General features: G+C 39.1%; 1 protein-coding gene across 1 annotated transcript in view; it reads right to left on the bottom strand.

Annotated features, from left to right (window-relative positions):
- Window positions 1-884: 884 nt before the first annotated feature.
- Window positions 885-22,426, bottom strand: part of RNF144A (ring finger protein 144A) — a 67,004-nt gene continuing 45,462 nt past the window's right edge. The window contains exons 4-9 of the mRNA XM_082307710.1: window positions 13,606-13,710; window positions 13,333-13,393; window positions 12,054-12,261; window positions 10,055-10,202; window positions 8,652-8,741; window positions 885-5,647 (exon numbers count right to left, since the gene is read on the bottom strand). Of these exons, the coding sequence (XP_082163836.1) occupies window positions 5,516-5,647; window positions 8,652-8,741; window positions 10,055-10,202; window positions 12,054-12,261; window positions 13,333-13,393; window positions 13,606-13,710 (744 nt within the window). The 3' untranslated portion in view covers window positions 885-5,515. The remainder of the gene's footprint in view (window positions 5,648-8,651; window positions 8,742-10,054; window positions 10,203-12,053; window positions 12,262-13,332; window positions 13,394-13,605; window positions 13,711-22,426) is intronic.

The following is a 22,426-nucleotide window of genomic DNA, read 5'->3' as shown; positions in this document are numbered from 1 at the left end:
AGATGAAAGCATTGGCTAAGAAAATCCTTCTACAGCAAGGTAAGCTGAACCTGGCAGAGAGACTGAGGAAATGCCCAGGACGTAAATGTTATTGAACTACAGGAAAACTGCACTTTACTGAGAAATACAGGAGATTGGGATTTGCCTTTAAAAGTTTTACCTCCACAACACCAAACCAAGGGGAATACAAGCTACTCACTGTGGAGAGATTTGTTACAGCCACCTCCACCAGACCTAAATCTGTGGTGCAAGAATATACACGCATCTCAGAGTGATCCTCGGAGCAGCACATTCACCCAGCTAGAGCGTACACTGAAGACTGCAACAGGAGCTGGACCAAAGACCAGTGCCAAATTCAGGCATTGGAACAGGCTGCCCCGGGAAGCGGTTGAGTCTCCATCCTTGGAGGTATTTAAAAGATGGGTAGACGTGTTGCGTGAGGACGTGGTTTAGTGGTGGACTTGGAAGTGCTAGGTTAACGGTTGGACTTGATGATCTTAAGGGTCTTTTCCAACCTTAATGATTCTATGATTCTATGACCCAGCTGTGGGTCAAACTATCTCTAGAGATAAGCAGATTCAGTCTTTCAGCTAAGCTGCAAGACGAGATGATGAGCCAGAAACCGCTGTTATGCCCACAAGTGAGGCAGCAGGTCTCCAGGCTGCAGGCTGTTCTTGCTCTGAAGGATGGAGAGGCAGAAAAGTATAGGGAGTCCTACCATAACAAAAGCACTTTTCTTTAGTGAACAATATAGCACTGAAAAGTCACTATGAAGAATCACAGGAGACATATTCATTTAAAATATCTATTGAAATTACAAATTAAACTCTTCAATATGATTCAAAGTACAAAACACAACATTAAAAGGCATTCAACAGCTCTTTTATACATCACAGTGTTAGTGGCACAAAATGTACTTACATTTCCAATACATCAACAGAACTATTTTTACACTGGTCAAATACATTATTTATACATACGCATGACTCCTTCATGCTTATCCCTATACAAGTTTAAAATATATCCATGATAAAATGATCAAAAAAGGTTCAGTTATGTATCACGTACCTGTACCTAATTTTCCTGGAATTCTTATAACAGAGATACACAAATCAAAGCAATAATGAAGACCACAGGGCTCTAAACACAAACAGCATGCCTTATTTAGTATAAGTGCATTAGCAATTAAGCACTGATGCAGGCTTTTTTGATGTCTTCAATATCACTGTCATCAAAAAACATATTCTAACCTGTTTTCCTCAGGATTTTAGATTATGTATGTGAAATGTACAAACTTTGGTTTTAAAAAAGCAAACCTGCACAAAGCTTTATGCATGCTGCACCTCACTGGGATGAGAATGGACTGTATTAAATATATTTATGACTATACAGTAAAAGGCCTACAGATGAAATGCACAAAACTTAATTTTTGTTTTCCTGCCCATGACAATTTTAAATCAAAAGCACTTCATCCTTTTCTGATCTATGACTATTTTATCCTGTCAGCTCCGTTAACAAGAGTGCTTCACTAATTTTGATTGTGTTTCCTGCATGGCAAGAGATCAACTGGAAGCTGAGAGCTGATCTAGTCAGCTCTAATTTGGGATTTTGCCTAATTCATAAGCCGGAGTATTTGAGGAAAGATCATCCTGCTTGGTATGTGGGGGAAAGCATCCCAAGTTCTTGGCATGCTGAAGTCAGTAGTAGGAGGTTTCAGGATGAATGCCAACATGAATAAAGTTGAAATATTAACATAAAACTACAGTAAGCATTTATATGTAACCTTTCATCACAGAATCTTGAAGAGCTTCAAAACCAATGAATTTGCCCTCACAGCCCTCCTGTGAGGTAGGTAAACATTGGTCCATCCATTTAAAAGATGGTTAAATTGAGATAAGAGGAGATAAGTGACTTGTCCAATGTCATGTGGGGAAAGCTCAATGCTACTACCAGTGAAGTCAGCGCAGCCTATGCTACTATCTCTCAGGACTGACTTCAGCCTAACGAACGAATGGCAAGTCCAGGGAGATGCAAAGCCTCTGGAGTCTGCACTCCACACTCAGTCCCATGCTCGCTAGACAGGACACCACTTTACCCCAACAGAACATGCAAATGATGTACTGTTACAAACTCCACTAAAAACAGCATTTAAGACATTGCAAAACCCCTAAATAATAGCATAACCATAAAAATGCAACAGAAATCATGCAATGACTCTTATTTTTTCTGGTGAGAATCTGAGAAGCCAAAGCTGTTGTAACAGAATTTCATCTTAAAAGCGGCAGAGACAAACATTCGCTTTTCCATGGCAGGGGGTTTAAATGTCAGAGTTTAAAATCATGTATTTACAATTCAATTTCAGGGTATTAAATGTCACACTATCAACATAAACTATAACATAAACCCGCCCCAAACTCAATACACCACCGCCAGAAGTTGCTACTTTGGAAACAAAACAGTATTTAAAAAAAAACAAAAAAACAAAAAAACCAAAAAAAACCCCACCACACACAAAACCCCCCAAAAAATCCCAGAGAAGAATACAGATGGAATGACTTTTAGCAAACCTGAAAGGATTACGTATTTGGTAAATATATGTAAGCATATAGTCTATCCCAACAGCCAGGATGTGAAACAAGAAGTATGTCATAAAAGTCTCCAGTAGCAATTCAAGTATGTTGAGATTGGAGACAAAGATATACTGAAAGAAGTGCACGGTTTTCTGATTATATATAATGCTACCTGTGAGCATTAATTATAAACTCTCATTTTAAAATGTCTGTATTTGTAAAGGACTTCTTTTTCTTTCCCTTTTTTTTTTTTAATCTGGAAACGCATTAATTTTGACATTGATTATTAACTGGCCACACAGTACAGTGGAAAACTCAAGTTTTGCTATATTGCCACGTAAAGGCCATCTCTAAGAAAGGCACAGAGAAAATAAACCTTGTACCAGGACACTCTGGTACTGTTAACAGGCCACTGCACCTCTGCTGTTCCCTGTCATCCCAGTAGTAGAATTGGTCGTTAGAGCCACTGCCACATACAGCAAAATCCCTTAGTGCTCCCAATTAGAAAATTAACAACCCATGGAATCTTTACATCCTTTTGTCCAGTTTTTTTTTCTTCTCCAGTTAAACAGAATTACAGGGCCAAGGATGAATGGTCATAGTTTAAGCTTAACTGCAGGAAGCTGTCCTTTGCAGAAGAGTTCTGTTACTTCTGCACACTGAAGCTATGACTCAGGACAAGCCAGGTGCTCAGCTGAGGGTACCTCTGGGGAGATGGACTGAGCTGCCGCCGGACCCGGCGTGAGATAACCACTTCACTGCCCACTGAACTCAGCCCTGCTTCACACACCCCTTGGGGGTGGCAAACAGTGATTGAATGCGCTATCCAGACTTCCCTACAGATACTTTTGAACAACTAAACAATTTTTAATAACAAAGATAACTAAAACACTAAAGATATTGTGATAACAAAAACAGATATTACAAGTAAAGATCTTAACTGTGCATTGCCATAAACAATCTGAAGATATCACAAGGAGTTCAGACTTGCTGGAAACCAGCTATCCTTCTTCTTCGCGTTATAATGGCTGAACTCATTAAAATCAAGCCAAATAAGTGAACTGCAGATAACCCCTGGCTCCCGGAGCTAAAATCTGAGGTTAGATACAGTTTGAATTTGGATATTATTAAACTTGGAAGAAGGGGGAGGAAAACAAATTCAAGAGTAGTTTTATAAAAAGACAGTGGCCCTTTTCAAAATTGTACCCTACAGTCTTTTTATTTAACAGATAGAGAGTATAAAATGAAAGATTATAAAGAAAGGAGTCATTTCCTTATTCTTGAGCTATGAAAACATATTCCCACCCTGTGACAGCACCGAGAAGCAGTTGCATTTAAGGGTCTTAATACATTTTCAGTGCAAAGTTATTCTGGCTTCAACATATTCATCCATCTCAGTACACTGATAATGCACAGAAATATATAATGATGAAAAAAACGCAGTCAAACTTCAGTCCACAAGCCATTCAAAAGAATGCTTTCCTTCAATACTACACACAGACATACTCATTGTGTCCGATGCTTCATATTTCATGGCAAGAAGTTATTAGTCAAATTATTGTAGGCTTTAAAATCAGAGCAAAATGGTTTTCAACAAAATATTTCTAAAGAGAAACTACAATGATTAATAGTATGTCGACTAGCACGCTTTACTACCCTGGAAACACAGCACTGTGAATTCTGTAAAAACTATTAAATCAAGTCAAGTGATTATTTTTCAAATGAAAATTTGTTTCGTCACAGCATTGTTATTAACAGCATACACCATAGATTATACGATATTAACTCTGAAAATGGGCTAAGTAGTTTAAATGTAAAGTACAACTTCCACAAATATCCCAGGCATTTTTATTATTAACTACAGGGATAACCCTGATGTATTTTTATACTTAAAAGGAAAGATTCATTGATAACCCAAGAGTCTGCTAAATAGTAAAGTTAGTCCTGTATTTTTTAATAATTGCCCTAAAGACAGAAGCAAGCTATCTTGAACTTCCAAAATATTTCAATAGCACAGCTATTTACACATTTGGTTTAAATAGGATTTTATATATATATGTCTATCTATATAAAAAGATTAAGATACCTGGATTAGAAGTTACGTAGCCCTGTAAGTGTAGCAGAACCCTAAATAACAGCAAAAAATAACAATTCAGAAAAACACTAGTGGTCCAGCGGTAATCAATACCATCAACGCATCTTTAAAAGAACCTTGATTGGATAGCAGGTTTGTATCACCACTCAACCCTACAGCTTCATCAATTCATTTTTGAAATGTAGCTTTCAGTCAAACAAATATCTTATAAGAGACTTCAAAAAATTCCTGGAAGGCAACAGGATCAACTTTGTCCTTCTAACCCTCCCCAAATCTCAAGAAAGGCATAGGATGGCCTATATGCACCTTACTGATTTTGTTATACTTGGAAAAACAGGTACTAAAAAGGACATTGTGATGAATTTAACAAAAACAGATGTGTAATAAACATGGTAAAGTCACACTAAGTTGACTATCTGATTTAAATGATAGGCAACTTAAATATATACAGGAATAAGACACCAAATTTTGAAGCGAACGGATATGCAGGAAGTTTAGATTTGTATGCATTTTTAGCTTGTTTTGCTGATGTCATTCAGCACAGTTCCCGGTCCACCAGCAGTGCATCAGAAACTTTTTGCATTATTTTTAGCAGATAATCTTCATTTCAGATAGCTACCTGGATCCACGGTCTCCCTTTAGCACCAAACTTGCCTTCCATTACCCTCCTTGTCTATTATCAATTGATCTATGCAACAGTAGTAACAACAGTTCCTGGAACCAAGACTGTGTGTCAATAAAAAGCAGAATGGGGCAAGTAAGGCTACAGCAACGTAAGTGAAAGAGGGAAACATCAACAGCAACAATAAAATCAAAACACATGTTGTGATGAGTCCAATCTTCTCTCAGTCTAAGTAGGTAGAGGATCATCATCTCCTTTATTACATTTGCACTTGCAGCACAGAACAAATGGTGTAGCCAGTAGAAGGAACGGGGAGGCCACCAAAAGTAGAAGACCAAATCCTGCAAAAATTCCTACCACCTGCAAAAGAAAGGAATAACATTGCATTAGGGAACAATTGTCTAGATTCTGCTGACACCAGTGCATCATCAGTGTCCTTCAAGAGGATCTCAGCAAATGCCATTGACCTTACCAGAGCCAGTACTTCCTCCCAAGCATATGCTACAGTCAGCTCCTGCGACCAGTAAATGTGAGTGAGATCAGAGAGCAAACATTCATGTTTCATTGCTCCAGTCAGAATCGTGCCACACAACTCAGTTCCATCACACAAAGTGATGCAGATGGTTATTTGCCTTTTTGAGTTTTGCTATATCTCAAAGAACTAACGAAGCAACTGACTAGGTACTTTTTTCTTGATCAAACCTAAATATTAAATATCAGGATCAAGACCACAAGAGAGTTAGAGACTCCCACTTTCAGGTACTCACCTTTTGCTCCAAAAAGAATCAGTCAAAGTTCTGGTGTTGTTCATGGAGAATCTGGGAAGACTCCCACAAACTTTCCACCAGCAGGAACACAAGCACGAGAATCTCAGCCACAGATTACAAACACTACAGACTATAGGAGGACTTTGCGTATGTCAAATGGCTTTTTGCAGTCAGACCTGAGCTCATCCTACTGCTTCAGGGAACATGACCTAACTCCATCTAAAAGCATTTTTTTCATTGACATTTATTGATCACCCTCTTCCCAGCAGAGGCAGAGGACCACAGACCCATCCATCCTGTCAGTGTGCCAAACTCTTAGTTTCTACATAGTTTAAATTTGGAAAATTATTAAAAAAACATTCAAGTTGAAGTTCATTGCCTGAAAAAGTTCCCTATTTGCCATAGGCAACTCTAAGAGTAATGCTGCAAAAATATGCCCACAAATTATTTAAGAAAATAATTTAGATTTGTTCACATGAGAGTGTCTGTGAATAATTTTGAATAATAAAGGCAGGACTGGAATGCTAATCTGCTTGCAAACAGAAGGCAAAAAGAAATTAGAGTGCAGTACTCATTAAGAATTCTTCTAGCCAGGGCTAGATAAGCTGCTTCAATTAGCTGGCAAATATTTAATTAACCATGGTATAGACGGGAAGATTTACTAGTACTTCTGTCGGCCACGGACAATTTCTCGTTCTGATCACTATGTATTTCTTTTTGCAATTCCACTATCCAGGGATTCTCAGAAGAGCTGAGGGGAAAGGCTGGTTGCGGGAGATGGCGCTGTGGGACAGCAGTCACCACCCTCAGACTGCCTCCTACTATGCCAAATTCTTTCAGTCTTGGATTTTGTCTGTCCAGGGATAAGAGCTCAAACTTCCTTGCCCTAAAAATTTTATTTCTTGCCAAGAGCAATTTCTTTTTCAGCTTCAGAGGTGTGCACATTTCATTACTAATTCTTTTTTTGGGAGTGCTGACAATCTGATGCAACTTCCGTTTACTGATCTTTGCATTTATTTACTACAGACATAACCCAAAGCTAAATTCTCATCTCCTTTAAAAACTGTGAGCTGCAACTATTGACCTACTGCTCTTTGGAGACAGCATGCCCTTATCTAGCTCTTTGCAGCCCAGGCTAAGCGTGCACTGGTCAGACAGAGCCAAGCTGGAAATGAGATACATATTTACACCTTCCTTTCAGCCTCAATATGCCATCAAAGAATTCATTAAGTTTCATTTTGCTTGGGTTTTTCTTTTGTTGTTTATTTTGGTTTTTTTTGTTTGTTTGTTTTTTTTTAAACAAAACTGCCTGCTGAGTATTACTTACTCATTTTCTACTTGGTTCTGTTGCTTCTGAAGAAGTTGCTGCCCTACTCAACATCAAGCCATTTCCTCTGGCCAAAACAAGTATTTTTTTTTTAAATCCACAAACAACAAACCAAAGGCTTACCTCAATTTGCCTTAGATAAATACTGAAAGCAACTTAATATAAGGAAACGATTGCAATGTTGATTTGGCTTTAGTGGATTTAGCAGAATTATATCTGATTGTTGGAGAATTATCACTTTCTCAACAATGACCAGAACATCAAACATACTGTTTATCAAATGTATTTGCACTAACTGCTGTGGCTAAGAACAGATTCCAAATATCAGATTAATCACCTCATATTACAGGTATATCAAGAAAGCTTATGTACCCACACACTTCCTAAGATACCATTGGCTAAGCCAAGCAAAACCCAGTCCACAGCTCAGGCACCCAGGGGTGTATGTGGAGGGAGAAGGGTGTGATCCTTCTCCTTTTATTTCAGTTTAGCTGTTTGTCCAGACTTGGGGTTTATTCTCTAGACTTGGGGTTTATGCTCAAATGGAAAGAAACCTGTACTTCACGAAAACCACTTCATCTCAAGCTAAGGTAGATATTTACAGTTAATTTAGAAAGAGATGACTCAGATACCCAGATGTCCCTGTATCTCTGAAGTGAGAGATTGGACTAAGTCACACATTGGCATTTATTTTGTATGCATCGAAGTAGTGGAGAGAGCTCTTCCACTACCAGCATTCATGCTGGGTCCAGCAAGACTGGATCTAGACCACAAGAGGTATCCCCACACTCTTTGTAATTGTCAGTTTGAATCTGTGTTTGGAACTATTGATAAGCTCACTGGGTTACCTTCTATCCAGCCTACATGAATGAGTCAACTGGAGTCCATAGCAAGATACTGAGCATACTCAGCCTAATTCCTTTCCAGTTTTGGTTCTGGAGCTAAAGATCGCTTGCAGGATGAGCTTTCCTGGTAACAGCATGGATGGTGACAACTTAGTTTGTCCTCCATGTTTACCGAGAACATATCTTGTCACTTAACTAGCTCTGCAAACGCACCCTTCCTAGTTCTCGGTGGCTTTCTGCCAAGGAGCATCCTCTCTGGGAGAGCTACGTGTTCCTCTCCAAGCTACTGCCCTCTTTAAATCTGCCATGAAGATTGTTACCATCTGGCACAGAATTTTACCCTAAGGTGATAAAATGAGTAAGGCAAAGGAAGGCACTATGACAGTAATAGACCTGTACAGAGCTTTTAAAGATCTGAGCTTTACCTGTGTTCTGTGCCAGATAACAGATGCCCTGGAGTGTCCCAGTTTATTTCGACAAGGTCCTTTGTCATAATGTATAAGGAGAAAATCATCCTACAAAATATTAAATGAAATGGTAAGTAATAAATAGAAATACAAACTGTTTCTTGAAGTTATAAAATACCATTTCCTGAGAACTTGTAACCAGGAATTGTAAAGGAAGATAAAAGCTTAGTGAAGTGGATATGGCCAGGTCCAACCTTTCCAAAGTGCTTTGTTTACAGTTAAGTGTCTTCACAAACAGTTTTTTTCAGCAAGTGTTTTATACCTATAACGAATTCTTCTCCCAAAGGCTCTCAACCTGCATATTTAAATGCTAGTATGGAGTTTAGCAAGAGGATCCAAGAAGATAAGCTGCCCATTACATGTATTTTACACACATACAGAAAGAGCAAAGGAAAATGAATACATGTGCTGCAGCCTTCCCAAACCTGGTTCCTTTTATTAGATGAAGGATAAAAGGACAATACAGATTTTTGACAAATGATGTCCCTATCTGTCCTGCCATCCTTTGGCAAACCAGACAAGATAGCAGGCCTAGTACCAAGGGAACAGTGCTTTGTAAGTGAACACGTGAGAAGCACGTGACTTAAGGACTGTTAGTAAAGCATTCAAATGGGACAACCACAGGATTTGAATAGCCTGAGTAGCTTTCAGGAACCTAGAACATATCCTTTGCTATTGTTAATGAAACTATAAAATAAAACAGATGACATGGAAACAGATGTTGTATATACTCTGATCTTTGGGCATGATAACAGGCTGTTTTTAAAAAAACTAACAATATGACAGTAGCAGCTTACTGACTGACAAATTCCTGGTGTTAGGAGAACATCGTATTCTTTTTCATATGTCAGATCTATTTCTTGTCCGACAGAATACAATGAATGGTAAACAAATCTGACTGCTAGACTCCTGCATGGTGACGCACCAAGTCTAAAATTTGTCTGATAAACTTCCACAGACTGAGAACATTGCTATACTCATCCTGTAACTCCTTCAAGAAGAGGAACAATGAAAAGTCAGTACTATATGAAGTATTAAAAAAAAAAAAAAAAGGGCAAAAAAAACCCCCAAACCCATGTTAGTTACCATGTAAAGATTGCAAACGACATTTTCATAAAATTTTACTTTATAATGATTATTTGCTGACTCACATAAGCAAAATGTTAAGATCACAAAGGTCAGACAAGTAAAACAGACCATACAAATCCTATCAAATTACCAGCGTCGGCTCTGGTGGGTTGCAGTCCACCAAGCTGGGCAGAAACTAGTGAGCTACTATTTAATTGATTAATGAGACAGCTGGATGGCAAAGCAATGAACTTCTAATCTTCTGACAATCAGAGTGCATGGCATGTACTCACATCAAGAGATTCCAGACAGTACCAGCAAAAGGCGTGTTTGCAGTTCTTACACATCATTTGGGCACAGCCTTCATCTCGTTCAATGTAAACTTTACACTTTGGACAGCGTTTGATTGGAGCATCATCTTCTTCCATTTTAAAAACTGAACTGTGGGAGAGAGTGAGGACTTAATAAGATGTGTGGCCATGAAGAAGAGAAGAACTCCTAAGAAACGTGCTAAGAAGATAAGCCTACTTTTTTACTTTTAAAAAAAATTGAGAAATTAGTGGAGATCCAGGTATTTAACTGAGTTTGGTTATTCAGATATTTTGGCTATACTCTATTTTTCAAACGTATGTCTAGAAAAAAAGTGTTTAATGACTACAGTGCCTACGTAAGAGTCAGGACATTTTCTCTACCACATATTTTACCAACTGTTTTTGTTACCTAGTGATACTAATAGATAATATACAGTTTTCTCCCGGAATACATCAGATGAGCAGCAGCTAGTTCACACCTAAATGCTTTGTATGTCTAGATCATTTTTCTTTTTCCTCCTTTCTTCTTTCTCAGAAAAGAAGAGGAAGCAATCCCTTGATGGCACAACAAGCCCAGACCACATTCCTTTGGACTGGGGCACCAGGGAGAGATTGCCCTCTTTGAGGACCCTCCCTAGGAATTTCCTTGCAAATCAGGAACCATGAGGTTTTTGGGGCATGCTGTTCTTTCAGAGTTGATCTCTTCATCTCTAACACTGTCCTAACGAGTCATGGTTCATGAGTTAGGGTCAGCACCGCCTCTTCTTGTCTTGCATCACTGTGCAAAACCATAGGATGTCCCCTCATATAGTGGGCACAACATGGAGGAATGTGGAAGCACTAGAAGAATATTTATTTCCCTCAAGTAGCTTTCTACTATATGCAGGTTTTACACACACCAACAACTAAAATGTACCTTAACAAATGACACTTCCTGCAGCCACTGCCACTAGGAGATACAAGAACGACTGATGGGGAATCAACAGTTTGCTGGAAAACAGGAATGACCCTTGACTGATTGATTGATTTGCTCAACAGCAGGACAAAAGGACATACACTCATTAGTCACATTAGGGGCAATCATATTACAGAAGAATGCTTTGGATCCATAAACTGTATATGAAATTCCAAATGCGTGGTAGCACAAACTGCTACTGGCACATTACGCTCCAAAATAATGAAAAAGCAAGCCTCAATGGAGTAAAAAATAAAGCATGAAATAAAACCTAAAAGCAACCAAAACACTAAGGAAAATAAAGATTTTATCTTGCCATGAAGTTTAGTGAGCTTCAGTTCTGGTCAAGCACACACAAAAAGCATGTGCAAAAGTTACTATATTTGACCAGGAACTCATGACAGCATCCTAGCTAGTCATCTGTGACAGCAAAGCTTGAAAGAAGACAAGTTATGAATAGCTAAGTCCAAGGCTGGCCAGGGCTTTGATAATACCTTGAACTGCTACACAATCTTTGAAAAAGCCCAACCATTAAGCAGGACACATGCACAATGGCCTTTCTTATTCACGGGTTGCAGTATGCTGGTGGAAACAGCTTGAAGCAGAACTTTAGATCATTGGCCAAATATACAGCAGTTGGGACGACTGACAAGGTATCCTAAAAATCACTGTCTGGCATGATGTTACCAACCCCCACGCTGTCCAGAATAGCAGCAGCAATGAGATCTTGTCTGAAGGAAAGCTCATGAGCTGCCTGGATATAATTTTTCCCACTAGGGCAAAAAGGTGGCTGATGGAGGCTCAAGCAGCTCCTTTGTGCTTTGCCGGGAACAGTGGTAAGGAGTGAGACTGCCAAGAACTATCCAGTTTTGGAATACAGCATTAAAGGAACACGAATGACTAAAAGTGAAGGAAACAGCTTTAAAACAAAGTATCAGAAAAACGCGTCTTTACTATTCATACTCCTGGTTTGTTCAAAGATTGAGTGTTTTGTTTCTAAAGACTTGATCTTTTGCAATACTTTACCTTGTTTCTCCTGGAAGAAAGGAGATTGGCATGTTCTCTTGACAGCCTTGACCTGGATGCCAATTAGATTTGCAAGCAGAGCAGAACTCAATGTCACAGGCTTTGCACTGGACCAGCTGGGGGTCCTGTGGGCTTGGTTCCTGGAGCTGGCAAACTGCCTGGCAAGTAGAGGATGGACACCAAGTCCGACACGGATCCAAAAGCACTTCTGTAAAGGGGCATAGAAGAACAAAATTCAAAGGCAGTTACAAGACCAACCTTCCATAACAACGTATTCCAGCTGAGGTTGACTGGCAGGGCATTTAAAGACACACGTTTTCAAAAGAAGCCTTTTAATTTATGCTACCCACTTAGACATAAACCTGGCCTGCTTTGCAAACAGGCACCAAACTAAAGTGAGTTTCCAGAGTTTGAATTAATTGCCCGCTTTCATTCACTGAACTAAACTTGTTCTGAGAATGGGATGTTGTATTTTTCTTCAGTTGTACTTGAAGTTAAGCAGAGCATATACTATGCAGGTATAACCCATCAGAAAGCGTTTTTACAGTGCCTTGACCAGTAGGACTCTATTTCAAGTTGGCCTCTGCCCTAATGTAACCACATGATTAACTGTTAATGTAACCACATGATTAATATAAGACTGTTATACAGTTTCATCCCTTTCTTGGAGGCTGCTTACTGGTAAGTCATTTCATGTTTCAAAGCCCACTGAAGTCAATATAAACCTACCAATGACTTCAGTGGTTTCTAGGCTGGGTCCTACCCTCAGCAAAACCTTACTGTAAGTTCTCTATGGCCACACGGTTCCACATTGCCATAGGCACCCCTTCAGCTTGTGTCCTCATAAAAATTAGCAAGGTTCATGTTATCATTACACATAGAACTATGTAGTAATTTTGCACCAGATACCATCACAGGAGATACTGGTGGCTCCATAAAAGGGGTCAGTCTGCCTCTCCAGCCCCTAGAGTACTGGTAGTCAACTCAAACAGCAAAACTCGAAATAGAAGTCACTCCCTCCCTTAGTTATAGAGCAATATAACACATAGCAATTTTCTTCCCTCAGTTTATTCCTAGAATGTTGCAATTCTGGGAATCACGCAGGCAAGAACAGAAACAATGTTTTTTGAGTGTGGTTTTTTTTTTTTTTGTGATGACCAAACAATTAATGCACAATGCTACTGCATGAACACATGCAGAGCCAGATTCTGATTTATAGGATCACTCTGGAGCGATACCGTTCCCACAGCCTTGCAATGGGTAGCGTTACATGTGTTACCTCTTTCAAACTGTAGCTTCTTATACCTTTGCATGATTTCTGACGCAACCATGCACTCAATCTGTTGAAGGAAGGAAAAGGAAAAGACAAAGTTCCAATTAGGAACAGCAATAATCTAAGGCATTTTCAACAAATGGAGACAAAATATTTGACCTTTAGAGAATTATTAAAAACGTATGTTGGCAACAATGACAGCTGTAACATACAGAGTAAGACACATTTAAACATGCTGGAAAGAAAAGAAAAAAAAACCTATTTGCAGTAAAAGTGTACCTCATTTTCTTGCAGATGACCTCGCTTTGGGCAGGCAGCATCAGGGCAGCTGATTGCTGTTTCTAGACCTTCTTTGATCAAGAGTTCCACATACTGTTTTAGGCACTATAAGAGAGCCAAAGACTGAGTTAACTATCCCACCAAGAATAACCACTCGGTATTTTAACAGCTTTCCTCTGAAAATCTGAGGAACTCAAACTTCTTTGAAAAAACAGATACTACTGTGTCCCTTTTACAACCATGGGCCCTGCTCACAGCTTTTGCCATGGTTATACCTTTAAATAGAAAACAGCTAGTTAATTTCCCCATCAAATAACTCTTCCTCAATTTAAAATATGCAGCAGATTAAAAAATAATAATAATGAGGAAAAGGACAAATCAAACAGGGAGCTAGGAGGGGAAAAAAAATAATAAAACACCACCAAGATAAAATTAGATTAACCACATTCCAAAAATCTTTATGTGAAATCTTTATTTATTTATTCACAATCTTTACTGTGAAACCACAATACAGCTTAGTAAGCAGTAACTACCCATAGACAGACATCTGTCAAGCATACCAGAGAGCAAAAGGGAGGGGTGTATCTTGCCCTCTATTTCTAGAAAATAACTATCTGAACTTCATGGCTAAAGATATATCTTTTCCATAGGAAGGAAAAATGTGAAAATTAGGACTCCCAGAAGAACTACAGTTTCCATGGGGACCGAATAATAAATATTGGTAATACCAATACTTTTCTCCCCTAGCAACCAGAGCATTTTACCCAAGTCATAACCAAAAATGTAGCATCTAACACAGTAGTGCACAGCACGACCTTCAACAAAACAGAGAACAACGCTGGATATTTTAGACTAAGGGCAAATTGAGACCAAACCTTGTTATTCTTGAAAAGCAACCACCCCCCTCCACCTCCACACATCAAGGTGAGAGCTACTGCATTAGGTGTCTGCTGGGGAGGCAAGGGGAGCAACAGAGAGAGAGAGAAGACACCCTTCTCTCTGCAGATACCAGGCAACTTCTACCAGCCTGACACTACACAGCAAGAGAAAACGAGGGTCTGCTTTCCAGCGGATGGGTCACCCTGTGGTGTTCTCACCCTGCTTGGGAGCTCAGCTGGCAGTGGCAAACTGGAGACAATTATGGAAAGTAGGTCCCTAACTCTCTGTTACCGGATATGTGAATAAAGAGCGAGGCTAGACCAAAAGCAGAGTGAAATGAAGATACAAAACAAGCTCAGCATACAGCTGGGTGGGAGGCGAGAAGGATTACACACTCTGCAGCAAGCTGGCAAAACAAGGACTTCAAGTACTATTTCCAGACAGAACTTGCAAAAGGTATGCAGCTGCTGACTCGCCGTCAGCCTGGGAAGGCAAAGGGCTGCATCGACCTTGCCAAGTACAGTGTGCCTAACCATGGGTCAGAGCACAAAGCTGCTTCTTCCTTCAAATGCCATCAAACAGGCCCATCAACAAGCACATTTCCAGCCTAACCCTTTGCATGTGGCTTGTAGCTACCAAGGTGCAGACTTTGAGTCTACTCATTCAGCCTCTTCTCTTTCTGTTCTGCCTCTCAATATGTCTACTCTGCTCCTTTCAGAGACCCTATCACCTATATTAACATTTTATTTCAGATTTTACCTCTCACAGCTTGATTGCAGAAAAAACTTCACTTCCTCCCACATAATTTCTGCTACTCTGGTACACAGCTTTTCTGGCAGCAACTTGCCACCACCTTGATAGCACAATAAATCATTTCTGTCAGATTCCCCTTCCCTGCATCTCCTACTCAACAGAGACAACAGGTCTATTTTTTGGAAAATAAAAACAAAGACTGGATAATTGATTTTTTTTTTTAACATGTTTTACATGTGTAAAAAAATCCATGTGTGATAGATTACGGTCTATGTCTTCCTCTTTATCAGTAGGGATTCAGTGAAGACAACTGTTCACTTAGTAGATGGTTTGCCTTGCAGAAGGTTTCCAAGCCTTCGCTTAGAGCTCTGCAGGGCAGGTGGTGGAGCAGTTCAAGAGAACCACAAGCAGCAACCACAGAAGGCCGAGCTCTGCAAGAACCAGGTCCTAGGTTACATGTCTCAGCAAACTGCGATTTAAGCTGTAGGGAGGTATTAATGTTGCTATAATGACACTGTTGGCTCTTCCCTTTCCCCTCTATCTGCAGACGCCAAATGTGGATTAAAATGAAAATGCATACATTTTTAATGTCAGCACTTAGCACTTATAGAAAGTACTTTTCCAGCTGAATGAGCTTCGCCATCATTAATCATTAATGTGGTTAATTCTCTTCCTCAGCCTGTTTGGGACCATTGCCAAAGCCCATTCAATTTGTTTCCCTTTCCTCACATCTTCCAAGGAATGACACAGTTCATCCCTGCCACAAGCAGTGTCCAAGGCCTTCCCCTTCCCCCGATGTGGCACTGGCCCCTACCTCCTCAAAACAAGCCCACCCAAAGTGCACTTCTTATGCTACACCTTCTGGGAACACAGATGCTGACCATGAAATATCACTGTAAATTAGGCAGATGATATCAAGACTTCCTCACTCCAGAGACTTCTTGGGTGGAGAAGGAGTAATCCAAAGTGGTTGCAAGAGAATTTGCAACACAGGGTAGCTGTGGCTTCTCTTGAGAGCAAACACAAGGTGTGTCATTTGTGTCAGAAAATTTTAAACTGGCTACAGTACTAGAAATGCACCAGCATGCAAGCAACACAAAACAGTAGCATTAGGTACTCAGTTATATACTCAGTTATATACTATGAAAAATTAATTACAAAATAACTACAAAAAGATGACAGATAAATTGTTGCTTATTTTCTATGCAGCTTGTAGTTGATCCCATACTGGAAGAAAATATCTTCATAGCCTTTCCATTAAGGCAATAAAGTACTGTATAGGATGAATGAAAAATGTGGGAGTGTAAGTCACTCCAAACAACTTTCAAAATGAACTGTATTACATAATTTTTCTCAGAGAAAACAGGAATTGAAATTAGGTACCTAAGGGCTGAGGTTGGAATAAGGTCACAAGATATCCTTCTTGTTGTACATTGACCCTTACAAAACCAATATGCCAAGGAGCATCTTTATTCTTCCTTTAATGGACGTGTGTCAATGGAAAGTTCCTTTTATTTGAAGCAATACTTTCGCTTAATTCCACTTGTTTCTTTCTTTAAAAAAAACCTCATTGTATTTCAGTAATTAAATACATAAATAGTATTTATGTAAGTCACACTTGGAGATACTCTAAACCTATCAAAAATTGATGGCGGTAATTCTGTACGTTTCTGCTTGTGTATATAGTCTGACATGATGAAGCCAGGGTAAGACTTTGCATTTCACAAAAAAATAACTGAATTAAGTAGGTCATAAAAGGAAACGTTTCCTTTGCATTCAGTTTTGTACTTCATTTCTGTACTGACAATCTTCACCTGGAATAATGAAGACCTGCCTAGCCAGCCAGAAGAGAGGACCAAGCGTGTAAGTTTTTAGTCATTAGTCCAGCTACAGTAACAAACCATGTGTGTGCTCCTACTCCTTTCCCAATTCAGAACTAAACCATGTCAGTTTATAACAATTGTTAGGCAAATTACTGTTTTATGTTGCAGTTGCAACAGCTTAGATTTCTCTCCAGCATGCATACTCTCAGCATACTAAATGACTCAGGGGAGGAAAAGAACAAGTATCATATGATGGCACGCTAGGACACTACTAAGGTTGTTTGGGTTCCTTCACTATACAGATCTATACCTTAACATTCATTTTACAACTTCCTATATTTTTTAATTAAAAGGAGATTGCAGTACACTACCACAGATGAATGTTAGACAGGGAACCCCATGAAAACTGCCATATAACTTTTGTCATTTCCTATAGACAAAGGAAAGCAAAGCACTGTACAACATGTGTTATACATAAACTATATATATAGAAAATACATATATACATATACACTATATTTAAAACTTTCTATAAGATTGTATAAACTGCAGGTCAAGATGCATCACATACCCCAGTTGCTGCCAAACAGCATAAGATCAGTCAGAAGAGACTAGTCAGCTCCCCTGACTATTACGCCTGTATTTTTCCCTGTGTACGCACACTCCTTGTGCAGCCCTGCTCTGCCCTCTTTCTGCACATCACTGTTGTCCTTTCTGGTGTCTCAATGACTTTTTCTTTCACCTGGTAATCCAAGAATCCCTACTGTTGTTTGCTGTCCTCGTGACAAAGGTCAGGTGCACTTCCACTTTGATGAGTTTTGGCCCAGATCCATTCTCTCACAAGGATCAACTGAGAGCCCAACTCAGCAGCAGTTTTAGTATCAGCAAAGAATGACTTACTTTCTGAAGCTGCCAAGCATAGTCTAATATTTAAAGCTCTGCAAGATGAATTGTACTTCTAACCTTTGTACATCAAGGATTGCACCGCACAGAAAGGTATATTCAGTGACCATTGATGTGTTGTTGCTTTAAAGCTGCACATAGTTTTGTCAACATTACAAAGATCAAAATACTCTATAAGACTCAAAATGGTTATTTTTTGGCTAATTTCCAAACCATAACATGTAACTGCTGCATTTAACTCTAACAAACCTGCACAGGCCACAGAAAAATCTCAATATAAAGAATTAAAGTGTCTGGCTTTTAATTTTCTTTTAGGAGAATTTAGGCAACAATTATGCCTATTTCTCATGATGGTGCTTTGACTTATTTCTCCTGACATCAAAAACCAAATAAAAACCATCGTAATTCATAAGAAGGAATTTGACTTTCATTGTTTCCATATGGGGCAACATTTATCTACCATCTACTTCGAGAGAAAAAAATGTGTTTACCATTGTGCCTAAGGTAATTTTACAATACAAAATGCATGTAATCAAAAACACTTAAAGATATTTTTAGTGAACATATTTATTTTTTAAAATAGAAGAGCGTACCTTTTTCAAAAGTTATAAACAAATGTACTTTTAAGAACACGTTACTGCTACTATCACAGGAGACAAGGAATGGCTTTTCGAGATGTCACCTTTTATTTCAGAGTTAGGCAGGCAAAAAGATGATCCTGTATTATTTTCTTAAGAGCTGCTAGGTGGATTTTGTCAAAATGCAGACTTCTGACTACACTAATCCTGCAGATGCAAGTGCCAAGTCATATGGGAAATATTTTTAAATAAGTCAATGGATTTGGAAAGGTCAAAAAAGTATGACAGGATGGCAGAGCCAGTATATCATCACTGTATCATTTATTTCTTAAAACTTCAAATGTATTTTAGTGCTGGCACTAGGCCACAGCCATCCCAAAACAAAATGTGCACTACACAGAAAATCATGACATGCTGGTATTGGTAAAACATTTTAATAAAACCAAACACCTATTGATAACACTGAAAGGGAAAAAAGAAGAAATAAAAGGAAAGAAATCTAGCATTTACCAAGTTCTAAAAAGGAAAGGGAATGAATTTTTTGCAATTCATTTGTTAAAGGTGACTATTAAAGGTAGATGAAGGCAGTTGCTATTGTGCACAAATATTAACCAGGTAAATAACCCTTCACCTTGAGCAGACAATCACTAAGAGTTTTGCACTGCGCCTCAGGAACACAAGGACATGCTTTTTCAACAAGGGAGTATTTGTTCATTTGTTTCTTAACCAAAAAAATCTGATTCTAAAATTAGTGGGCCTAAGTCGCAATACAAAGAGGGAAAATGGAGAATAATACTGGGAAAAAAGCTCAAACTGAACAAGAAAATGTTTCTAAGAAAGATGATTCTTAACACGTAGACTAAATTGCTGAAGTCTTGCAAATTCTGTATCATCTGCAAACCAGGATTAGATAAACTTCTAGAACTATACATACACACACATTTATATAAACTTGCATTCAACCACATGAAGAGTCAGGAAACACTGGTTGGTATTTTACGATCCAATTTACAAATGACATCAGGCTGCATGAATGTAATGATCCCTTTTGGCCTTACATTCTAGGAAAGAATATGAAAGGATATTGAGTGAGAAGCACTTATTTAGCAGTGTTTTGTAGCTACAAGTCTACCGTTTGGTCTACGGGTAGTTTTTATGCTAAAAGGATACTAAGCCAAAGCTCAAAATTGATGTGATGAGGCTACACAGGTGAACAAAACTACTGCAACAACTACTTTTGACAGTATTTTGTAATATTCTTATGTTCTGCATATCAGGTATTTTTCTTTACATTACTTAAAAATGAGCACTGAGAAGGTAATATCTTTTCTTGCCAGAAGACAGTGTAATACCAAGGTTATTCCACTGCTCTGTGCTAATTCCACTAAGCTAATTCTGCAGTCTGGTTCACAGGTATTTATGCTGGTAGACACACTGCCCGTAACTATTTTGGGTAATGTTATGTAATGCTCATTTTTAGCTTCGGATTAGAATAGTAAATAGTGATGCAGTGTGCAATACTCACTGGGGCAGAGGGAGAGAGTGTGCATGAGAGTGAATGTCTCTCACTACAAATAAATCAGAGATGTATTTGGATGTCCACATCTTAGGTGGAGGCTAATACTCTTGGAACAATAGCTCCCCTCCCTTTTGTCCAAGCAGCAAATTCACTCTGGACTAGAGAGCTTCTCCCTGAAGAAAACATCACTTTTTCTAGAAAGACTTTCCATTTACACAAAGCTGAACAATCTCAAGAGGAAAAACTCCCCTAAAATAAGCAGCCTACAGCTGGGGTATTCTCTGAAGAGGAGAGAAGAATGACCGAGTAAGGTTGGAGCCCAAGTCTTCCCTTTTCCTGTAGAGTAGGGATTCATGTAGCCATATATAACTGTCATATGCTACATTTTTTTAATATTTCAGTGGATACTTCTAAAAGCAACAGGAATGCTCATCTGGTAATAAGACAAATGCACTTTTAATCTTAGTGTTTCATAGAAAAAGAAAACTACTTTCTGCCAAATTTCCATTGCACACTTAGAGCATGCAAGAAAACATGCAACAGGGAAAAAAGTGGTAGGTTCTTGTAGAGCTTTTAAGCTTATTTCACAATTACTACATGGCCTTTTCACGTAACGTAGTAGTTATAATACTGCTTAAATCTATTCTTATTTAACCACAGGCTCAACTTTGAAATACTCTTGCACTGCTGCTCCAGTATGCACAATTCTCTAAGGCAGATCTACAATCTGGCTTTTTGGTATCACCCTAATCCTACTCGGTTGACAAGTGACTTACTGGAAAATACTTATGCACACTTAATCACAGAGATCTGTTTGAGGCATACACATGACCGTGGGAGTGATTTTTTTCTTTTAGGTGTACTGTCAGCTATACTGACCAAATCCAAGAACACAAGCTATATTCAACCTCACAAACCACCTAGATCTCAGACAGATGTACATTAGACAGATATTTAATGTTTGTGATACTACTTTGAACTTTAATAGATCATTTCCACTTCTATAGACATCTCTTCAGAGATAATAATCTACTTTCAAAAAAATCTTCCCTATCAAAATTCCAATTTTTATTAACCCTGCAGCTGATTTATCAACATTAAGAACAAATCACAGGAGTCAACAGTCACTTATCTTGACATGCAGTACTTCAAACCTACAAATATGAAAGCAGTAACAGAGAATAGTCAAACTTGTTTGCTCTTTATATCCTTCGTTTTGTTGCAGAGACAAAAATCATGCTACATAAGCATACAGAACCTTGACTCTAAGACAAGCACCTGCAAGGCTCTCCAGAGCTCTGCAACAGGGAAATACCTAGTGCCCAAATTTGGCCTCTTATGCTGTGAGCAAAAAAGTACACACCAAGAAAGGGACCTCGGCCAGGACCAGAAATTGATAACATCACAGGTGATAAACATTTTCCCCAAAGTGGCAAGTAATTTGAAAAAGCTCTGTTCAACAGGCTTCCTGCCTCTACCTGCCCAACACCTGGCACCTTCTTAAAGATAATTTTTTTGTTCAAAATTGCCAAGGGAAATGCCTTTTCCTCCCCGCATGCTGTCAGTTTTTAAAGAGTGTACATACCAGCTGTTTCTGCAGCCCTGCTAGAGTCTATATTGTCAGCTTAAATCCAGTGACATCATCTTGCCTGTGGATGATGGCCAAACAGTGTCTTGGCTGGGGAAGATAAATGCAACTCATGTGCTTCCATGTCTTGGGGCAAACCATCTGAGCATCCTTTCCTGAGGTGTAAAAATTGGTCTTGTCCAAAAGTCATCCCATCAGCTCCCATCAGCTGGTAGAATCTCAGGATGGGAAATGGCCAGCAGCTTGCCAGGAGCAGGGACTCACCCATTGCGAATGCCACTGTGGTTAGTGCAAAGACAGCTGTTGATTTAGCCTGTGGACAGCAGTGCAGATTTTGCTGCTTTGGCTCTACCTCTGCCCAAATACTTTCTGACAGTACACCCAAATATCACAGCAGTCCCTCATACACACTTCTTAACTTAAGCAAAAACCCCACAGACAAGATATTCACATTAGAGATGAGGTGCAGCACCCCTCTGCTTGAGCACAGCCTCCAATCCCACTGCATCAGAGTAACTGTGCTAGTTTGAGTACAGGGAAGTGTCAACATCAGGCCATCAATCAACAAGTGATGAAGGTGAGGCAAGAAGAAATGCATGTATCGTCAAGGATGCAGGTATTTTCAGTGAGAGATATCCCTGGAAGAGGAGCCCTGCTGACATCTTCAGCAATATTAGACTACAGCAAATATCCTTTGAGACACAGCAATCAATGGCTGTGGAAATCACAAGCAGGACTAAGCAACAGGAAGTAAATGAACCTGAAAACCAAGCATGTG

Source organism: Platalea leucorodia (genome assembly GCF_965183815.1).
Source record: "Platalea leucorodia genome assembly, chromosome: 3".
Classification (NCBI taxonomy): Eukaryota; Metazoa; Chordata; class Aves; order Pelecaniformes; family Threskiornithidae; genus Platalea; species Platalea leucorodia.
The sequence above is the reverse complement of the archived record's forward strand: the minus strand, read 5'-3'. Positions and strand labels throughout refer to the sequence as shown.